The sequence below is a fragment of the Mus caroli genome, unplaced genomic scaffold (assembly GCF_978045245.1).
Source record: "Mus caroli unplaced genomic scaffold, Mus_caroli_1 scaffold_20, whole genome shotgun sequence".
Lineage (NCBI taxonomy): Eukaryota > Metazoa > Chordata > Mammalia > Rodentia > Muridae > Mus > Mus caroli.
Genome location: NW_028227275.1, coordinates 29177315 through 29199182, shown reverse-complemented (window position 1 = coordinate 29199182; position 21868 = coordinate 29177315). Strand labels below are relative to the sequence as shown.

At 42.3% G+C, this 21868-nt stretch overlaps 1 protein-coding gene across 1 annotated transcript in view; it reads right to left on the bottom strand.

The window, feature by feature from the left end:
* The window catches only part of Prkg1 (protein kinase cGMP-dependent 1), a 1217686-nt gene extending 1196372 nt beyond the window's left edge, over positions 1-21314 (bottom strand). The window contains exon 1 of the mRNA XM_021151357.3: positions 20667-21314. Coding sequence (XP_021007016.1) covers positions 20667-20932 — 266 coding nt within the window. The 5' untranslated portion in view covers positions 20933-21314. The remainder of the gene's footprint in view (positions 1-20666) is intronic.
* Positions 21315-21868: the final 554 nt, after the last annotated feature.

Genomic DNA, 21868 nt, shown 5'->3' with positions numbered 1-21868 from the left:
CATGAAGCAGTGGCTCCTGGAAGGAGGAACATTTTGTCCCATCAACAGGGATCAATAGGCTTAAAGCCCAGGCCACTTCTATTAGACAATGATGCAGCGAATTCCAGAGCAAAGATGAGGCACGGGTGGGACCAAAATACCTAGCATGGAACCCCAAAGTAACCCAATATTACAGATCATCCATGTGCACACCCAAGAAAAATTAAGGCGCTTCAGGTTCCACAGTGGTCAGGGGTTTGTTTTGGGTTTGTTTGTTTGTTTTTGTTTTGCTTTGTGTTTTTTTTTTCATTGTCATTATCCAGTTATCTATCCCTGCACAGATGAGAGCCACTGACTAAGATGATTGAAACAAATATTGCCTCTACCATTGAGTAGCCTCTTTGTGATTTTGTAAATGACTCAAATCATCCAAAAGGAGGAGTTGGAGGAACCAAAGGTTAGCATTTATAGTTGAACCTGCTTGTTAGAAATGTTATACTCAACACTTGAAGACAAACATTTATACCTGTTTTCTTCTTAGGTTCACATTGTTGATTCTGTTTTAGATCTTTCCTGAAGCCAAGAAGTCCCCCTGTGGCTTAATCATCTTGGGATAAACTCTTTTACAGCCACTGGTGGGCAGCAGGAACTGTGGTAAGAATGGTAACAGTGGCTGCTATCCACAAAGGTGAGTCCAGGTCCCTCGTTTTCCATAGGTGACATGTCAGGTTCTCACAGTCACTTTAAGGGCTATATGCAGCATAAGCTTTCAGTAACTCACTTTGCAAGTGTAAAGAGAAATTAAAGGAAATCAGTTGTACCCAAGCCCTTTGGATCCTTGGACTGTGTTCTTGGTTGAGATTAGCTTCACTGACTCCCTGTGAACTGGAATCTGAAGGGTTGTAGAAGCCTGATCTATATACCACTCTCTCTGACAGAGTTTCAGGAGAGCTACCTTCTTCCGGGTTCTCCAATTCAACAATGTCTCCTCCATGCATGCTCTTAGCATGGGGTCTTCTTGGTGTCAGGACAATTTATCTCTCTCACCCTTTAGTGTAGTTGCAAGAACTCACAGCAGACTGTAAGCCTCCAGCTATCACATGGAAAATGGTCTCTTCAAATCCCTTTCTTTTCTTTCAGTTTTTCCAGTATAATATTTCATTGATTATTTGGGAATTTCACATTATGCATCCTGATCATACTCACCTCTCAGTCCTCCCCGGTCCACCCCTCCTTGTGACCTACCCCAGAGAGAGAGAGAGAGAGAGAGAGAGAGAGAGAGAGAGAGAGAAATATACCAAGTCAAATTGGTGTTGCCCATATACTCACTGGAGCATGGTCAAACACCCATGCCAGCCTCTTGAAAATTGAGGCTTCCCTACTCCCAGCAGAAGCCATCAACCATGAAGGGCTATGCTTCAGCATTCCTGTAACCATTTTTACGAGTTCTCTTCAATGGCTTCCTGTCTAGACAGTTTCTTTTGGGAGGGGAGGGGTTTGTCACAGAAGCCTTCTATGGTTCTCAACTGTGATTCTTTGGTCATCAATACCACCACAAAAAAAGCTTCCTTGCCCTTTATGCTCCACAGTATCAGTGATCATGCACATGTTTTCTGGCAACAGCATAGGCCACAGAATATCCACAAGGCCTCTGGCAGCAGCACCAACCTTGAATCTCAGCACAGACTCTGGTGGAAGTACAGACAATACAACCTTTGACCACAGCATGGAGCAGGAACATCATCATGGCCTTTGGAGGATAGCAACATAGGCCTCAGACATCAATAAAGCTTAAGGAGACAGCACAGACTATGAAGATCCACATGGCCTTCAGTAGTAATGTGGGCTGTGGACATCAACAGGGCCTCCAGCTAGAAGACCACAGACACCAACTTGACCTCAGGCAGCCTTCCAATTACATTTGAATTTATTTTCATCCTAGAATCCACGAAGTTTTACCAACTGAACTTTGTAATATGTTTCCTCACTCATTAGAATGAGGAAATCGCTAGACCAGAGGTTGCATATGCCTCAGACAACTGCACCTTCAACATTGGGAATAATGACTGGCACAAAGTAGATACATGGCAAATAAATAATTACATGCTGAATGTGTGAATGGGCTCTTAAATATGCTGCTTAAGTGTGTGTTTTAGTTCTGATATTAGTGCTAACTTCTTATCCACTGTGTGTACAGATATGGATAGTGCAAAGATTATGGGAAACTTATATATACATATATGCACACATATATGCATGTGTGTGTATATATGTATATGTGTGTATGTGTATATGTATATATCACTATGCCTTTCCAAAAGACACCAAAGAGCTTTGATCGAAAAATGTTTCTTGACTCCAACTAGGTATCCCATTATGATTGTCTGTCTTCACACTGCCTCCAGAAACCATGCAGAAGCCATGAAATATTTTTGCTCAAATATTGTGATATGAGGCATTCAGTGTTCTTTCTCCCTGACTAGGCATAAGGAAATCGTGTATCTTGAGCTTCCCTTGAAATGGCCACAAACACTTTATTAAGTAAAACTGGATTAAAAATAAAACAAATACCGACATTTAAATACTTTTCATGTATTGCTGACTCAGTGAAGAGTAACAACTTTTACTGATGTTGCCTCCTAATTGATCCAGAGACGGCTTGCAGGTTAACTACTAAACACTTTTTAAAATGCGTCTGAGGTCATTTCTCATTATGAAGTTTCCTTTAAATAGCATAGGGAAATTTTTGCTTATTAATTTATCATTTAAAATATTTGCATTCAGCTCGGTGGTCTCACTTTGTAGATGGATTTGTCCAGGACCCTGGGGAATAATGAGTGCTGTCTAAGACATTTAGTTACTGAGATTTAACGGGTAGACAAGATTCTGACAAACATTCCACAATTCCAAAGATAGCGCGCGCGCGCGCGCACACACACACACACACACACACACACACACACACACACACACACTAATTATCTCACCTAAAATATCCAGTTCCTAGGTTAAAAGTTTTCCCAACGACTTTCAATGGAGGCTGCACTGCCCCCTTGTGGGAGTTTGTAATATTGAGGTTGTCTTTTGGATACCTGTGTTCTAAAATTGGCAGAATTCTGTACACTAATGAATTATTCCACAAGCCATACAACTTCAAGTCCCCCCATGAGCATTCAGGCAGGAGGAAACTTAAATCCGTTTTACATATAACTTATGTGCTTATTTGTGCACGAAGCTTAAATTGCCTTAAATTTGCTGGGAATGCAACTAGCCATTTAAATTGAGAGAAGAGAGAATTTGACTTTGTTAGACATTTTACAGATAGCTAATCATTATTTTAAAAATCTGTTGCTACTTGGCTGGAGTAAAACCAGTGGCCACTACTACAGTGGCAGAGAATCAGCACAAGTTTCAAAACATCTGTTCAGCTGCTGCCTGAAATGACGTCACCAAGAGAAACATGCAGTCTGTCTTCAGTTCAACTTACTGTGTGCTTCTTTTCTGGCGATAGTCTCCAACCTGTATCATTTTATTACATATCGTCTCTTTTATTGCGTATCATTACTTCCTTTCTACATTATACTTACGGTAGTATTTACCCATGTGTACATTCAAATGATTGTATGTGCAGAGAAGTTACACATGAATTTCATTTTAGAGTCATCCTGGAGAGTTGGAAAATGCACGTTATAAAGGGGAAAGCATGGCACGTATTGGGTGGTAAACCACCATTCCTGCCAATCATGACCTTTTGGAATTTCAATTTTTTTTCCAAACATATCCTCCAGTCCTCACAGCATTTGGCCTTCTGCAAATATAACAGAGATGCCCTTTATGTCTGTACCCAAATAAATGTCATCCAGCCAATATGAAACAGACCCAAAGACACGCAGGGGAGGAGTGAAATTTGCTGCACTGCACTCAACCCCTGGAATCCCACATCTGCCTTTTAAGCTGCCTTAAAACAACTGGGCACAGAAGAAAGCTCACAAGGGTTCCCACACATGAGGACCAGTACTTTTCCCGATACCCATTTCTGATCCTCCTTCTTACTCATCGAGCTACATGGGCATTCCCAGTCAAGTTTTTTATAAAATAAAACAACCAGTTAAATGATGCCTAAGATCTTTACAGCAGTGAGAAGACAAGACCCTGAAGACAGCGGTAGCGACTGTGCCTCTACAGAGACTTATTCATAAAGAGCTTCTAGACAGTGCATGCTAAAGACATGGAGAGCAAAGCTATTTATTCTCAAACAGTCAGGCCTCTAGGAGCATTTTGGTTAGTACTACTATTCAGACGATGGTTTGGAGAGACAGTTCGGTGGTTGAAGCACTTGCTTCACACGTGTTAGAGCCTGAGTCCAGATACTCGGCATCCACATAAAGCACACTGTGAGGTGCCTCTGCAGCCAGCACTGGGGAGGCAGTGACAGGCAGGTAGCAAGGGCTCACTAGCCAGACATTTTAGCTGAAATAATGCATTCCAGGTACAATGGAGCTCTTTTCTCAAAAAGTAAAGTGGGATGCACCAGGGGAAAACACCTGAAGTTGACCTCTGTCCTCTCACACACGTATGAGCAACACAACACACACACATAGCCATGCGTGCACATACAGAAAGAATTAGCTGGATCTGGTTGTACAAGCCTAACACCCCTGCTTCTCTAGAGGCTGTGATAGAATGGGGCTGGCCCACAGCAGGAAGAATCACAAGGTCAAGGCCTGCCTGGGGAACTTTGGAAGATCTTGTCTCAAAATGAAGAGTGGTGCAACTCAGTTGCAAAGTGCTTGCCTAGCAAGCACAAGACCCTGGATTCTCTCTCAAGTCCTATGAAAAATTAATGGTTAATTAACTTAATTTAATATACTTTCTTCCAATTCTATACATACTATCATACTTTAAACTACATTTCAAATGTTATCTGGATTTTATTATGTCGCTTATTTTATATACAAGTAAACTACCAACTGCACCATATAACTAGTTCAGATTGTTAAATTACTCTTAAATAATTAAGAGGCTCATGGTCTCCAGGGCACAGTATAATAAAACTGGTGGAATTAACAAAAGTTTATGATTAGGTTATAAAATGTGTTTATGTCTTAGCTTGAGTAAAAATTGGAGAACTGCTTAAATTCTACTTTTAAATATGTAAGATATCACCAACTTAAAAATCATTTACACCCAAGTTTAACCCTGGTCTTTAAGAACGTATAACTTTAATTGGCTGAAATAAAATACTTAGCACTTTTCTCAGTTAGTATTCATTTTGTCACTGCTTTGAGAAATGTGCCAAAGGTGATTTGATTTTATCCTATTTAAGGTTTCTTTCACGTTTCCGATGACCATGAAGAAACAATTCACCAAAAGCATTCAGAAGTAAAGCATTGAAATTAAAAACATTTTTCCCCGAAGCTAGAAAACTTCAGTGTACATCAATGAAAACTATCAGTCTCTTCTCATTAAAAAACAAATTTTGACCTCATCTGAGCCAGTAGACTATCAGTTAACACCATATACTTGGAAATCAAGAAGTTCAGAGGAGTGGCAAAAGGCAGATGGAAATGCCATGTGAGTAGGGAAAAAAAAATCTCTGCAGCCTTTGGCTCCCTGGCATGGACCATGTGTCCTTTATCCTCCTCCCCCCATCTCTTCTCCTTGGGGCCCAGCAGACTTCAAAAGTTAATCATAGCATTTCACTGGGGTCTGAGAAAGATAAGCACAGACAGTACTGGGTAGTGAGTTACATATTGGTCACCGAAGGTTCACACCCACCCAGAACTTGTAAATTAGAAGAAACTTACTTGAAATAAGGTCTTTATAGACATAATGAATAGTGTGCTTTCACAAGTCATAGCTGTGTTTTCACACGTGGGAGACATAGACTCGGCCACTGTGGAAGACAACTGTGCAGAAATAAAGAAGGTAGACAGTGGAGACCTATGAGCACAAGTCACAGAAGGCCCAAGATGGTCAGCAGTCTCCAAACACCAGGAAAAGAGCCTCCCTGCTAGCCTTCAATGACACCACACCCCTGCTGACACCTTGAATCTGAACTACTGGATGACCACTGCCCAAACTACAAAAACACAAATTTCTGTCATTTCAAACTCACTAATCATTGGCTTGACCAGACCCAAGATATAGTGTATATGGACACAGGCCTTTCTGGACATTCCTACAGATGCAGCTCTCTTGAGGAGATCAGGCATACATTTGGGAGGGTATCTAAATCACCCCCCATCCTGGAAATGGGGCCTTTTGACACTGTAAATACTTTCATGTGCACTGCAATTTAAAAAAGATCAGAAGGTCTCACAATGCCTACTTTTCTCCATGCACACCCACTGTGGATTATCATGCTATACAGTGGAAGAGCCCTGAGACCAGCATTCTTCCAATGAGTGTTTGGATGCCCTGTCATGTATCTGAGCTCTGTCTCCTCATGTGCACAGAGCTCATGGAAACGTAACAAATACTAGAAGCACAGCAGAGTGCCATGGGGTTGCAGACAGGGACAAATAAATTCAGATAAGTCTGAGATGTGCATTCTTAAGCTTAATTAGTAGTTCTTATATTCCCATGCCATCAACTAAAAGTCCCTCTGAATGACATCCCTGACTTGGGAACGGGGTGGGGGTGGGGTGTCTTGTCTCACTTTGCAGAAGTGAGACTAGCTCGGAGACATTAAACAATATGACTAATATACGATATCAGAAGCTTGAAATCCAGGGCTATGGAATTCCACACGTCCATATCTTGGCCTTTGTATTCATGCATGTGTACTGCCTGGAAGGAAATAATGGAAAGTGTCCTCTAGGTTTTTGTAGGCAACAAGAACACTTCATGATGTGATTCTTGTTAAAGTAGCATTAGCACATTGATTCTCGATACTGTGTGTAGCTGTACTTTGTTTATACTGAAATATTGAAAACTTAGCTTGACTAGAAAAATGAAAGAAGGAATAAATGAAAAAAGAAATGAAAAGAGAAGAAAGAAAGGAAGGAAGGAAGGAAGGAAGGGAGAGAGGAAAGGGAAGAACCAAAGAAAACACTGGTTAAAATCTTGTAAGCTAGCTAGCTGTCTTCAAAGGTTCAGCCATGCGGATGCTGAATCTCTCAGGCAAACTAAACCTGAAAATCCATGTTTGTTTGGTTCTGAAAGCCCATAGCCACAGAGCAGGCCCTAGCACAGCTCAGTCTGTTTATCTAGGAGCTTCTAGAATTCTTTCCTAGAGTACAAGTTTGTAAAAAGCTGTGGTGAGAGGCAAGAGTATGAAACATGCCCAGAAGGACAGAGACTCTTCCGTGGATGGGACTGAAAATCAAGTAAGTCCTAAATGTGGCCAATGCAGCGTGCCATCTGTGACTCCTGAAATGACTTCTAAAACAGGGTCATAACTACTCCAGAGAGCAGAAGTAGATCCAAGTGTGGGCTGAGAAATATGGCAAGAACCACATGGGTCCATTCCTGGCACGGAGTTAAAAGCACCTTAGATATTTGGTGAATGAGGTCAGACACGGTAAACAATGGCAGTCAGTGCTGCGTTTGTTGAATGACTGCTCTGAACAGGGCACTCAGCTAAATCTTTCTCATGCATGAGCTCATTTAGGCCTGTCAACAACCGTGGGAGGTTTTTTAAACAACTGAAGAGGCCAAAGCTTTGGATGTGCTTTCTTGTACGACATCAGTCTAAGAGCACAGAACATGGCTCTTTGATCTCCAAACAACTTCATATGTCTTCCTACATGCTAACGATCGGGCTGCCCTGGGAGAAATGAAATCTAGAATAATATTTGTCCACATAGAAAAACTCAGATATAGTAAAAATTAGTCTCTAAACCGCAAGCAGGCACTGGGAACTCTCAAAGGTACAAGCTTAAAGGTAACTAGAGATAGGGATACGCTCCAGAGCATTCAGTAAGAGCATTCTTCTCCATGGCTGTCAGGTACGGAGACAGGCATCTACTGTACTGTGGGGATAGCTGCATGGCCCCTAGTTCTTTCTGCAATCCTGCAATGCCACCGGTTGGCAATTCAGAGCATGCCTGCACACATAGATAATGAGAGGACAGAAGGACAAAGCTGGAAAATAAGGAACCAAGCAAGAAAATGCAACTATCCACAGTGTGGCTGCAGTCGTATCCCAGCTATGCAGGACATGCTCTCTGAGCAACCCTTCCAGCACTTCTGTGTCCTTCCTAAGTCCCTCAGCGTCCCTGCTTTGCTGCTATCCCTCATAAGCAATGTGCGGCAATAATTCCTTTAAGCCTCGAGTCTTCGAGAAACAGCTTTTCTAAGAAACTTCTATAAAGAGTCTTCTAGAGTTAGAGGGGTGTACAGCTGGCGATGAGCAGTCCATGTGATTTGCACCACTAAGTCAAACTGTGTATGTGTATAAACATACCCATGTATGTGTATATGTATATGTGTGTGTATATATATTTATATTTATTTATTTATATGTACGTATTTACATTTTATTAGGACATGGTTACAGCACCTTATCTTGTCATCTCTACTTGTCCTGTTTCAGTTTACACACACCTCCTCTCCCTTGGTTCACTTAGCATTATGTTTAAGATACTTTTCAAAGGGGTGAGTATACGAGACATAAGGGACTTGACGTCTAACCACAGTTCAGACACTAACAAGCGTCTGTGGTTTGCACATCAGAATCCTTTAAAACCTCCGGATCTTCCGTTTGTTTGTCACAAGTGTTTGTTTGTTAATCCAAAAGGGTGAACAGGATATTTCTTAAAATCCATTCTGAGCAGTAGTGGCTTCCAAAAGCAAATTGTTGGAGAAGCCTTCTGCCCCTGTAAAGGTTTTCTTACGGGAGAGCTAGTGATCCACTGAGAGTTTATGCTCACCATGAGTTCACACACAGCCCTGGACCATATCTGCACATGAAGCTTACAGGAAACGCCATCCATGCCTTTGCAAATGAGACAAAATCAACCTCAAGGAAACAAGTAATTTATGTAAAGTCACACAATCTGTGTGTGAAAGAATTCTCCAAGCCTGTGAACATCAAGGCCATTAGTGTGTTGGTCACTATCTACTTCTGGATTAGACTGAGTTGAAATTTTTCTTCTGCCTACCCTCTCAAGGTTTCTTTTCCTCACTTTAATTTTATTGGAAAGAGGAGATTAAAATCCATGCATAAAAGCACTTGTCTCCAATACTAACAACCAGCCTTTTAAATCTGGGACCCACATGACAGAAGAAGAGAGCTAACCCTCTCCCATAAACTGTCCTCTGACCTCCATATGTGCACCATGTCACACGTGTGCTGAAATATAATACACACATTTATTTATAATACAAATAAATAAATGCAATTTTTAAAAAAATTCCAAGTAAAACACATAAAATCATTCATATTATTGGATTCTCATTCAAATAAGTACTAGTAAACATACCTCTCACCAACTCTAGCTCAAAATCTCAACATTGACAGAGAGAGAAAAACAGAACAAAACAGAGAGAGACAGGGAAAGGAGGAAAGGCTCTAATGGAAATCTTAGCCTATAAAAAGTAAAATCTGCTCTGCGACTCCAATACCATATATGTCCAAATCTTCCCACCAGTCTTAAAAAAAAAAAAAAAGTAGCAGAGAGACTTGGAATTTGTTATTTTCCCAAGTGGGAGAGCAAGTTCCTCAGAGTCCTTCAACTATCCAAGTTTTATTCTAATGCAAAGAAAAACAAATCATTGCGATCCCTGCAGAACGCCTTTGTTATATGAGCAGTAGACGCATACAAGTTCAGCCTTACTTTCAAAGTCACATCTTGGGGCCTGGGGATTTTTCCTCAGTTTACAAAACCGCATAGAAAAGCATCGATGCTACGTGGATTTGTAAATCTGAAAAATAGAGGGACGCATAAATTGTGTCGCTTGAAGGAGTGTGTGTGCTTGTGACCATAAGTCAACAGGAAAATACATCAGACATTCACCTTGCTTCTAAGATTGTTACATAACCCATGTCTTTTTAAGAGAACTGTCTTTAATGTTGTAAAGCTTATGTTCTCTGGAGCTACTAGCATGCCTTTTCCTTTGAGTAGACAAAGACATGGATATTTTTCTCACACACCAAGCATACATACTCTCAAAGGAATTTAAAGAGTTGAGCTGAACATTTACCTTTTTTTTTTTTTTTTGACTTGCCACTCTCACCTTTTGGCATTCATCCCATCTATAAATAAATGACATTTCAAAAGCTGTCTGCGAGAATATGAGTTCCATCATTTCTACTGCTTGCAGCAATAACCATGAAAGTAAACAGAAGCTGTCAACTGAGTTGAGGTATGTAAACAGAAGGGGATCATAGATGAATCTGAGAAAGACGGGTGAGGTCTGATCTGTCCAAAAGCTTGGATTCTATATTAATCAGAAAAGGAATAGTTTACCAAGGAATGTGAAGGGGTAACTGTACTTTAGGCAAGGTAACCAACCACGACTCTGTAACAGAGAGTTCTCTTTCTATACAAAGGTTTGCACAAGCATACCTAAGTTCAACACTGACTCTCTACTACAGGAGGACTGGGAAGAACTCGGAGAATAAGGCTAGTTTTGGATAGTTCTATTGCCTGACAACCAGCATGAATTGCTTGGACAATGAAGCAAGCAAGGAAAAAAAAAAAGATAAATACAAAGATTAAAACCGAAAGGTTTGAAGCCTCTGCCCATAGTTATCGAGAGGGCATGCTGACATTCTCATCTTGGTATCTATGACACAGCACTGCACAGAGGAAATGTCTTTCCCTGTCTAATTGCTTTAGTGTCTGAATGGCCCCAGTGTTGCTAGCCTACCCTGTCTGTCGTGAGTGCACTGCCTTTCTGGTATCCAGAAGACCGACAGGAAGGCCAGATAACCAGACACTGTCAAGGCAGCAAACCTCAAAGCCTGCTGTTATACTTCAGGAATTTTCCCTGCAGAGATAAGAGAGAGAGAGAGAGAGAGAGAGAGAGAGAGAGAGAGAGAGAGAGAGAGAGAGAGAGAGAGAGGAGAGAGGTGGGGGTGGGGTGGGGAGGGGAGTGCTGCTTGCTACTTGCCTCACTGTGTCTAGGGCGCAGGGGAGTTTCTTCTAGACCTTGCCCACACTCATCAGGAATAAAGGCTGCCCCCAGATCCACACTTCATTCTCTCTGCGCCGTAGGTTGACTAAAACCTTCTGTCCCTAGCCTAGGGAGAGTATGAATTACTGACCCACGGAACATTTTTATATATTAACAGTTGCAAGTCGACTTATCACATAATTCTAAAACACCTTTTACAAAGGCAATTTGTTGCCAAATAGAGCATTGAAATGTGCATCATTCTGAAGTTTTTCTATTTTCCTTCTTGCTGGTTTGAGAAATATCCAGCACAACACTGGGGAAAGTAGTCGGTTGAAGAGACTAAATAAAAGCATTCATTCTAAACTGAATTATTTTTACTAATAGCACAACCTCCTTTGGCTATTGAATCTCACCAAGACAGACAAAAAGGAAAAAAAAAAAAAAGCACATTTCTCTTGAGCCTGAAATCACAAAGAATGCCAGCCAGCAGCAAACGTACTTCACATCCAGACCCCTGAGGGGTTCACGTAACAAGCGGTCGCACAGTGAATGAAATAGCCTTTTACAGGAAGACTGAATGACGCTTTCCAAGGGAATATTGATTCAAAAACTCAGTCTGCTAGACATGACCCAAAATGCATCCCTCAGTGGCCCGTGGGCAAATGATCCTCAGTTCTTTTATGCCCTGAACTGAAAAGCACTTTATGCTTAGGACATCTCCCTGTACTCAAAAAAAAAAAAAAAAAAAGTTTCTTTTTATGCAGTATTTAAACATCCCATTCATTAGAGCGCAAACTGTTTGCTATATTGTTGTTTAACTATATTATAGAATTTCAGAATTATCAAGGAGATGGGAACATCTCCTTGAATTGTCTATTAAATGATCTAATTTTTCTTTCAATATTTCCCTTCTGGATTGATTATTTTTTGTTTTTCCATGGGAGAGAGAGGAGTTGGGGCCGGGGGAGAATTCCGTTTATCTCCTCACACATCCATCCATTTTTTAAACCAGACTTAGTTGTCCATTATTTCTTCCTATTTCCTCCTTTTCATGAAATATGAGCCCAGAGGCTGCCTCATGGGTGTGGAGGAGGCGGGGTTAGGCTTTTCCCTCAGGTGACATCAAGGTTCAAAGAACTCTCCATGCGAGCTGTCTTGTTTGTCTTGTCTTCAAGAGAAACACTGGAGAGGAATCCACATGGTTGTTTTAAACACGTTCCCTTGAATCGTCAATGATTAGAAAAATAGAAGTCACTAAGTGAATCTCGTTGTTAGGAAAGTAACATAGATAAACACATTTTAAAATTCTCACACTGCCTGTAGGCGCCAACTAGTAAATATTATACCTCTACTGCCATCTTGTGGCGACTGTTGGTATACTGCTCTCCTCAACCTTTCTTCTTCCCAGGTTTTTTGTCTTTGTTGGTCATTACAGGGAAGCCTGAAGGCCTTCCAGTCTTACGTGGGTGAGCAGATGACTTGGAGCATTCTCTAGAAGAAAGGGCTTTGTGCATTTCTTTCCCCACATCTAACTCACCCCTCTTTTCGCCATGCTTACCCACCCTCCAAAGCAAGTGTCAGTCCTGGAGGAAGGACGAGGCGAGCAGATCACTGCTGTTCTGTGGATCCAGCCAGACACAGGCTAGGAGAGAGTGGGCTTCCAACTTATGCTATTTTTTCTTGGGCTTTTACAATCAACTATGGAGTAAAAGTCATAAATCTAAAGGAATTTAAAATGTTTTTCCTGAATGGTGTTAATTTAACTTTCAAGTAAACTTGCTTACCGAGTATATTTTATAAACACTAATTTTAATTCTGTGTCCCCATTTCAAGACCCCCAAGCTACTGAGAGACAACTGTGTAAAATACTATCCGAAGATGGGTACAGAGAGAACCCAATTAGACAGAATCCTCTAAAATATGGTATGAGCAAGCAAAACAACAAATATGAAAACGTTACATTTCTCATGGAAAAAAAAAAGCCTTTAAGACACTATTTCCTAAACCTTGGTTTCACAATATCTATGTAAAACACAATTGTACTTTTCTATTTAAAAAAAAAATCTATTAAGCCTTAAAACTTTATTTTAAGCAATATAGCTACACATGATTCCTGTGTATTACTCAAATGCTTTCTCCCACTATTTATTAAACTCTATTAATAATATAAAATAAGTTCACTTGTACACTTAGAAACCTTCCTATCACAACAATATGAACTAACCAGTAACCCCCCCCCCCCAAAGCCCGTGTCTCTAGCTACATATGTATCAGAAGATGGCCTAGTCAGCCATCATTGGGAAGAGAGGCCCCTTGGTCTTGCAAACTTTATATGCCCCAGTACAGGGAAACACCAGGGCCAAGAAGTGGGCGTGGGTGGGTAGGGGAGCAGGGCGGGGGTGGGGGTGGGGGAGGGTATAGAGGACTTCCAGGATAGCATTTGAAATGTAAATGAAGAAAATATCTAATAAAAAATTGAGGAAAAAAAAAAGAAACCTTACTATCCCACTAATAATGTGTACACCACACCTTGGGGACACTACTGTCAAACAGAAATGCTAAGTTGAGTCTAGGAAATCTAACACCTTTGTTCGAAAATATGGAGCTTAGCGAGTCAGAGTCAAGAAGCTGATTCTTCCGAACCCTAGGTCAGATGAGGGGCTCTTAGACCGTCTTTTCCTGCAGTGACTCACGAGACAGATGATATCCCCATGTGTACCATACTCCTGTGAAAAGACAAGACCATCTGTGGATTATGTGTAATTTCCTGCTATACATTAGTAAGCCTCCCCGTCTAGGAAGCCAACTGGAACTCCGTGAACAGCTTTCCCAAGGGAAACGCCTGGGAAGGCACTCAGCCCTGATTTTTTTTAAGAAACAAATAATTCATGAATTTTGTTTTTTTTTAAAAAAACTGTTATTTATTCATTTTAATCTTATAATCGATCAAATGCATGTCATTTTGTGATGCCACCGTTGAAATCTGCTGAGGTAAGAGGGGGATGCCAGGCTGTGTATTTTAAAGTGATTTTACTCTCTGAAAGGACACATCATTTAGCATGGAATGCTGCTTTTACCCTCAAAGACACAAGGTTCTTTCACTTGTTTTTAATATATTCGGGATATACCTTTTCTCTGAGAAGAAGCTCGTGGGAGGGAGAAGCAGGTTTTATTTAGTTGGAATTTTTCCTGTAAACAAACCTGGTTTCCTCACAAGGGTTTACAGCCCAAGATATAAAAGAATTTTCTATTTTCAGAATTTCTGGCACACGTAAACAAGTCCTTCAGTGGCTGTGTAATACATGAAATGAGTCTCCTGCACACTGTGTGGGCAATGAGTACTTCAGGAAAAACAGTAACAGCTACCCAAAGGCTTTCTAGTTGCTTGTTAGACAATCATGGCGCCATATCGTTGAATAAACAGACCCAGGAATATTTGTGAAAGGCAAACATACAAATATTTTTAGGAACCCTAAAGGGTTCTATAACAGTATTTTTGTAGCATTTTGAGGTCAGAGAACTCAAAGGAAGAGGGATCTGGGAATGTGAAATGTATTTTGAAGTCCTTTCTAAGTTAGACTGTGTACAAAGGAGAGGCTGAATCTGCAACAAGTGTAGCCAAGGGTTTATTTTCGTAGCTGTAGCTGCACCATTTCTATTACAAGTTAAAAAGTCAAACTAAATTCTACTGACGTAATTACAATAGATACCTTGCTGGTCTGTCTTTCAAAGAAACACTTGCATAAAACCAGCACACCTGTATTGCCCCTTGACCTCAATGTGCCATACTCTTAAAGGGGAAAACACTCAGCCCAAATTAAATCCCAGGACAACAAATTCGCTACTAACGATGAACTTCCAAGAGCAAATCAAACTAATATGCACCAGGGAAAGGATGAACATAGAAGTGGTTGCTTTGAACAGGGCAATTTTCAGATGTTGTTTTGAAACCTTCTAGTCAATATAAAGTATGTATTGTGTGCACCAAAAGCTACAAGCTTTTATAAGGCAATATAGGTTTCTATTCTATTCACTCACAAAACAATATGAAAGTGCTTACAATACAAGCAGCAAAGTCTGTGCTCTGTGCATGAAGTCTGTGGTTTGTATGGAGAAGGTTAACCACTCCACAAAAGAATGTTGTTGTTCAAGAGTGAAAGTATTAAAACAAGAAAGTGAGATCTACCACCCACCCTTCCTAAATCCATGAAAAAGATATGTCTCTTAAAGATTCATTAGTTTCTCATTGGACAGATGTTATAAAACATTTCGTATCTTCAATATGAATAACTATATTATTAATTTAGGAAACTCAAATTACACACATGCACACTCATGTCTACACAGGACTATCTGAAGATATAACGATATTAAAATACAGTAATCTTTTCAACAAGTACAGTTTGTCCTATGTCTATATTATGTGACTTTTACAAGCAGACAGATCTGGTAAGACTCAAAACTGCCAAGCTAGAAGCTGGAAACACAGATCCAAAGGACACACACACAAAACTCAGGAAGAGTCTGGAACGAAGAAAGAGCACTGGACGAGAGAGAGAGAGAGAGAGAGAGAGAGAGAGAGAGAGAGAGAGAGAGAGAGAGAGAACCATTGATTCTTGTATCTGATTCTGGTGAGGTCATAGGGTGATGTGCCTGATAGCGTGCACAAGCATTTGAGAATCTTCAAGATACTATGAGCAGCTTTAGAAAAACAGAAATAAGAAGGGAGACTTCCTTTCTACCAGTATTTTTTGGGGGGGATAACTTAAACAAGTTCTATAATAACAACTACTATAGTAAATTTAAGTCAGAGATGGAATCGGGTGATGATTGGTATATGTCTGCATACAAATGCACTATGTACATCTGTGTGTGTGTGTGTGTGTGTGTGTGTGTGTGTGTGTGTGTGTGTGTGTGTGTGAACCAACATCCTAGCAAGCACACCCACAAAGCCAGAGTCAAGGTCAATATTCCTTTCTGACAATTCCCAAGCTTCTGAACTTTCAGTTCTGTGAAACAGGATATGCTATCCCTGATTTATCTCAGAGCTCACAGTCACTTCCAAAACCTACAAGAAACCCTGATAACGTCTGGCTCTGGAGCCTGATAAGCAAATTCTCAATGGGAAACAAAAATAAGTATTCATACCCTATGCAGCTATGAAATCACCTGAAAATCTTATCCAGCGAAAAGATTTAGTGCATTCTCAGCATCTTTGAGTAATAATGTCAAGAGCCCACTAGGAAACAGGCCCTCCGACAGGAAGGAGAAAAAAGAAAGGACTTCTCTTGTTTGTTCAGGTCTGGTGTGAGGGTCAAATTTCTGATGGACACATGGTTCAATATAAGTATCTGACCTCAGCTTACATTAGTGATTCAAGTGAAGAGGAAGTTCTGCCATAGGCAGGTCCATCTGGAAACGTATTCTTCGTTCCAGAACAAGAACAGAGCTCAACAAAATGTCACTTTAGTATAGGTAAATGCCATGGCGAAAGTACCAATTTGGCATCTCTGCGCAACCAAGTAACATACAACATCTTTCTATTTTTATTTCTGAGATGTTTAGCTCCTGGTAGGACCTTTCTACCCAGGGAAAAATGCTCACTGGTTGCTGAGATTGAGCGAGCCCTAGCCTGTGCCTCTACATCTTTTATGTGGACTCTGAGAACTATAATATTTTTGTTTAAAACTGGTTGTGGCGGGCCAAGGCTGGGAGTCTATTAGCAAGTTGCTAGATTGCAAGCCTTGAATTTCTGCCCTGAGAAGTGAGGATACCATTTAGATGTCCTACAGTAAAAAAGGTGAACTGCTGCAGTAGTTACAGTGTTGAGACCAGAGAGATAAGCTGTCTATACTGTTGCTTTTCTCATTGTTTCAAAGCGCTGTATATGTTTGATTTGAACAAATGGTAAGTTAATGGTAAGTCACTGATAAGTAACGGAATATAGCCAGGACACACTTTATTGAAGTTGCTTATATCAAAGTGAGGCTATAGCTCTTGACTTAGTCTGAAGGTCAAATTACATCTGAATTGGATCAAAGATGCACAAAAGCAAGGGTTTTCTGGGGCATCTACTCCATGGATCTATGTCTCATGAAGTCCAAGTTCCTGCTGATCAACTGGCATCAGAGGAATCAAGGGAACTAAGATGAAAATAGCCCTAGCCACTTTGGAATACTGTCTGCTCTTATTCCGGGAACGAATTAATATTGATTCTAGCCCTTGCTCAAGCTAATTTAAAACTTGTGTGTGGTCTCTTGAGCATCAACTTGTTAATGAGGTGGCCAAAATAAGGAACTTACGTGTATATGAAAATTTAAGGGGGAAAAAAATGAGAAGAATAGGAAATTCTTGATGTGAAATATATGCATAAAAGGGGATGGGGTTCCGGGGAATCTGTGGGAAATACTTGGAGTTCTTTGGCTAAAAGAAAGTATTTGAAACATAAATTTAAAATATCATCACCATCGTCATCTGAAAGAGCCTGCAGTTTTCAATGATAATCACTTGATCCCTTTGGAGCACTTCTTAAGGGGTCTGCGGATGAGTGCCACAGTAAGTCAGATGTTTTCTTTTTAAACATGAGCATCATTCTGTACATTTGATACTTAGCTTGAGAGCTCAGATCTTCCTCTTTCCTGGTATAATTTTCATCTAAGCATTCCTTAGATACTTGGATCATTCTTAATGGAGAGCAAGCTTTATATCCTCTGTGGACACATGGAAATCTGGATAATTGAACCGAGTTGATTATAGCAGTAGATAATTTCTCCCATTTCCTTCCACTACAATAAAAGCTTAAGATATGTTTTGCCACCTACTATGTAAATTGTTTTTAGACTACAGACTCTCCCTAAAGCATAAATATATAAGAAAATCCTTTTTTAGTTTTCCCTCTAGACAAATTCCTAATTCAAACTAAAATCTATTTTCTTGTCGGTATAAAACAAAAGTGCCCTAATAAAATTTGAAATGAACCTTCAGTGTTAATAGCTATCATTCAAATTATAATTGAACATTAGTTTTGCAATAAAGCACTCTCTTTCAGCCATGGCCTATCACTGGAGATAGAATATTTGCTTCCTAAACTCAAATACCAGAGATACACACAGTATTATTTTATTTTGAAGGTATCTCGTTTGACACTAACCTTCATGCTTTAGAAATGCCTTCATAAGTGCTTCTTATCTTAGCTAAACTAAGGTGTCTTGCAGTTGGTTCTTTAGTACTGTCTCTTTAAGTGAGTACCTAATGCCAATGGACACAATGCCCATATATTATACCTGTCAAAATTCTTTAAATGCTAATGAGTCACCTTACTGAAAATAAACTGCACGCTTCCTTTTGAAAACGTGAAAGCACAAGTGGGAAGACATTTACCTCCGTTCAGTGTAAACCAGGACAGAGAGGAAGTAGAAAAGTACTCCAAAAACTTGTTGGAGACACAAATAAATGTGCCCTTAATCTCTATTATGCATGAACCACTCTTGAGATGAAAGTTCCTACTTCAACAAACAAAACCCGCTGGGTGGGGGGTGGGGGATCAAAAAGGATGGTATTTCATATGACACAAGCCATTTCCTCTTCATAAATATAAAAACTTCACATTCTTTGAGAATGCTAGTGTGGGGGGAGGGGGTGGGGAATGTTTCTCTGTAAACTGGCGCCTGAGACGAGTCTCTGGGAAGGCGGGTTTTCCCTGGTGAGAATTTCCTCTCTGCTGTGAAGCCATACTGTCACTCCAAGGGGCACAGCCCAGATACAAAATCTGAAATTTCAAAAATGCGATAAAGCTCGAACCGGCAGCCCTGGGAGGCAAGCAGCTGCCTGGTGACCGCTGATGAAGTGGCTTCTTAAGGAGGTGGGCAGATTGATTCCAGCTGCCGAGCGAACGAGCGCCGGGCAGGGCAGCGGCCGCGGAATGCGCAGCCAGGCGGAGGCAGGACGGCAGCCGCTTCCCAACCTAGGGCCAGGCCAAAGACTGACTCTCTTTGCAGTTTCAGCCTAAGTGGGAGGGGAGTGGCCTCATTCCCGGCAGTAGGAACTTCTAAAGCAGTTTGGCACAAAAGGTGCCAGTGTCATTTTAAAAGTCGAAGGTGACTCGGGGTATCTGAAAGCTCTCTGAGATCCCTGTTCTAAGTGGTATCCTTCTTGGGGATTCCTAATAACTTATTCCTACTCATTCCCAACTCAGGAGCTTCTGACAGCTTTGAACACCACCTCCCCAGCCCCCACATCGTCTGTTTTGCCTGACCTCACTGTGATCAATACACTAGCGAGTCTGAAATAGTGCAGTGGAGGGGCGGGAACACGGCGGGGGCCCTAGAACTGACTCCGATAGGCTTGCTCTTTAGAACAACTAGCCTCAAAACAAGAGAGCTAAGTGTGTGTGTGTATGTTTGGGGGTGGGTAGTTTAGTAGTCCCCCGAGAGCCCCAAAGTCAGACACCAAGTGATCTAAGAAGGAGGAAAGGGTAAGAGGGAGGCGGGCATGAAGGCAAGCTTAATGGAATATTCAATATCCTGAGAAATGCACTTTGGGCCCTGCACTTCCAGAGACTAAAAGCCAGTAATGGGCTTTGGAGTCTGCATTTCCTCCCCCTAATGTCCACAGGGCTTTAACGCTGCAACCGATCGATCAGCCTCCTCCGCGAAGGCGGCGGCGAGTGGAGTGCAAAATCTTCCTACTGTAGCCAAAACCCATCCAGTCTCCTCTGAACACCCCGAAGAAGCTGCACAACTTTGATGTGAAAGGATCTGGCTCTTAAAATGCCTGGGAGGAAGAAAGTAGGGGGGCGAGGTGGCGCCTAGAGAAAATCCTGGCCTTCTCTCCCTACCCCAACTTCGCTTTGCCCCCCTCCCCCCCCCCCCGCACTGGTCTAAGCAGTTGCCCCTAACCTGCTTCATGCGCAAGGTGACCCAAACATCACCAACTTCTGGGTAATTAGAAGTGCCACTTCTAGAAGGAACAGAAGCAGAGCATATGAGCGCCCAGAGGTGGGTTTTTTTTTTTTGTTTTTTTTTTTTTTTTTTTTGGCATTCTCTTGGTGACATCACAGCTCCCCTGAAAGTGACCCTGTGGATAACCCTCCCCTTCCAGCCCTTGGCTGGAGGCTGGATCTACGCGATGGATCGCAGCCCCCGGTCCGCCCCAACGAGGACTAGAGCCCTCTTGGCAAAGCTTACTCTCCAGACCAACTCTGTCCCTAAACTGAACTCGACCCCAGCTGGCTTCAGGTCACCCCGAGGCCTGAGTCCCAGGGTCGACTCTGCGAAGCTGTTCAGGCCCGCGGACGGTCAGAGTTCTGTCCCAGCGTGGGCGCCCCGAGAGACAGCAGCCCGCGCCGTCGAGCGCGGGGTAGCAAACTTTCCGCGGTCCTTCTCCCCACCCCCCACGCCACAGGGGTGCGTCTCTGCGGAGTGCTCGCCTTTCCCAGCCCGCCAGAGACAACTACAGCACGTGATGCACAGAAACAAAAATAAACACTTCCCCTTCCCGGACCGCCTCCGCGAGCAGGGGGCGCCCTGCTCTGTCCGGGAGCCACAGCCCCCCGGTCCTGATTGCTGCCCCCAGAAGCTCCCGGAGAGAGTGACCCCTGCCCCGCGCCGCCCTGAGCCTACCTCTCGGATTTAGTGAACTTCCGGAACGCCTGGCGCAGGTCGTGGAAGGACCTGTAGGTCTGTGGCTCCGCGGAGATGCCCTGCGCCCGGGTGGTCCGTGGGCCGATGTGGGTGGAGGGCACCGGCAGCACCGACTGGCATTTGTGGAGTTTCCTCTTCAGCTCCTGGATTTCTTCCTCCTTCTCTGACAGCCGCTTCTCCAGCTCTTTGATCCTCTCCTCCTTGAGCATGAGAATCTTCGCAAAGTCTTCCTCCAGTTCGCTCATTTTTATGGTTAAGCGCGATCCCCCTTCTAGAAACTTTTCTTGCCGAGGCGGTGCCTGGGACGGCCGCAGAGGAGCGCAGTGAGCCGGAGACTGGGGCGCTCAGCCCGGAGCAGGGAGTGCAGCCCCGCTCCTGCGATCGCTCCTGCTGAATGGACTAGAGAGGATGAGGCGTCTAAAAGGAAGGAGAGGAGAGGCGGAGTGCTAATCCCTAGCGTCTCTGGGGAATAGGTGATTATCTTTCATTGAGAAACCAATTAGAGCCGCCCTTCCTCCCCTGAGACCCCCCTCCCTCGTCCCCCTTTCCCAGTCGCTTGGTGAGAATACGCGAGCGCGCCACCCCACCGGGAGAGCCTGGTTTCCACAGAGGGTTGGACCAGGGAGCCTGTGCTCACTCCATCACACTCTTCTATGCTATATGGTACCAAAAGAAGGGAGTGGGATGGGATGCTTCATGACACTTGATCCTTGAAATAGCAACAATTACCATGTGATCTCTCAAGGATGACGCAGTGCTTGTAACTGGATCCTTACTTGGGAGGGGGGGGGGAGAAAGGGAGGGAGAGAGAGAGAGAGAGAGAGAGAGAACGTGTGAATGTGTGTGAGAGAGGTTTCATATATATTAAACTGCCTTTAGAAAATAACCTAAAGAAATCCATCTTTTTTTTTTTTTCACCATGTCCTTTTCTGCTATGCATGACTGTGGACGTGGTCAGGAGATGCATGTGTGTGTAGCTATTCTCACTGTGAAGTTCTGAGGTTGGGACTTTCTCTAAGAGGAATGTCCTACAGGGCGGTAGTGATTGTGAGGTTTTGTAGCATTTAACTTCACTGGAAATTGTGGGCTAAAATGGTTGGGGTGGAGGTTGGATCAGCATATCATAGTAAGACAAGTGTTTATAGAAAATTGAAAAGCTGTGCGTTGATTGTGAACAGTTT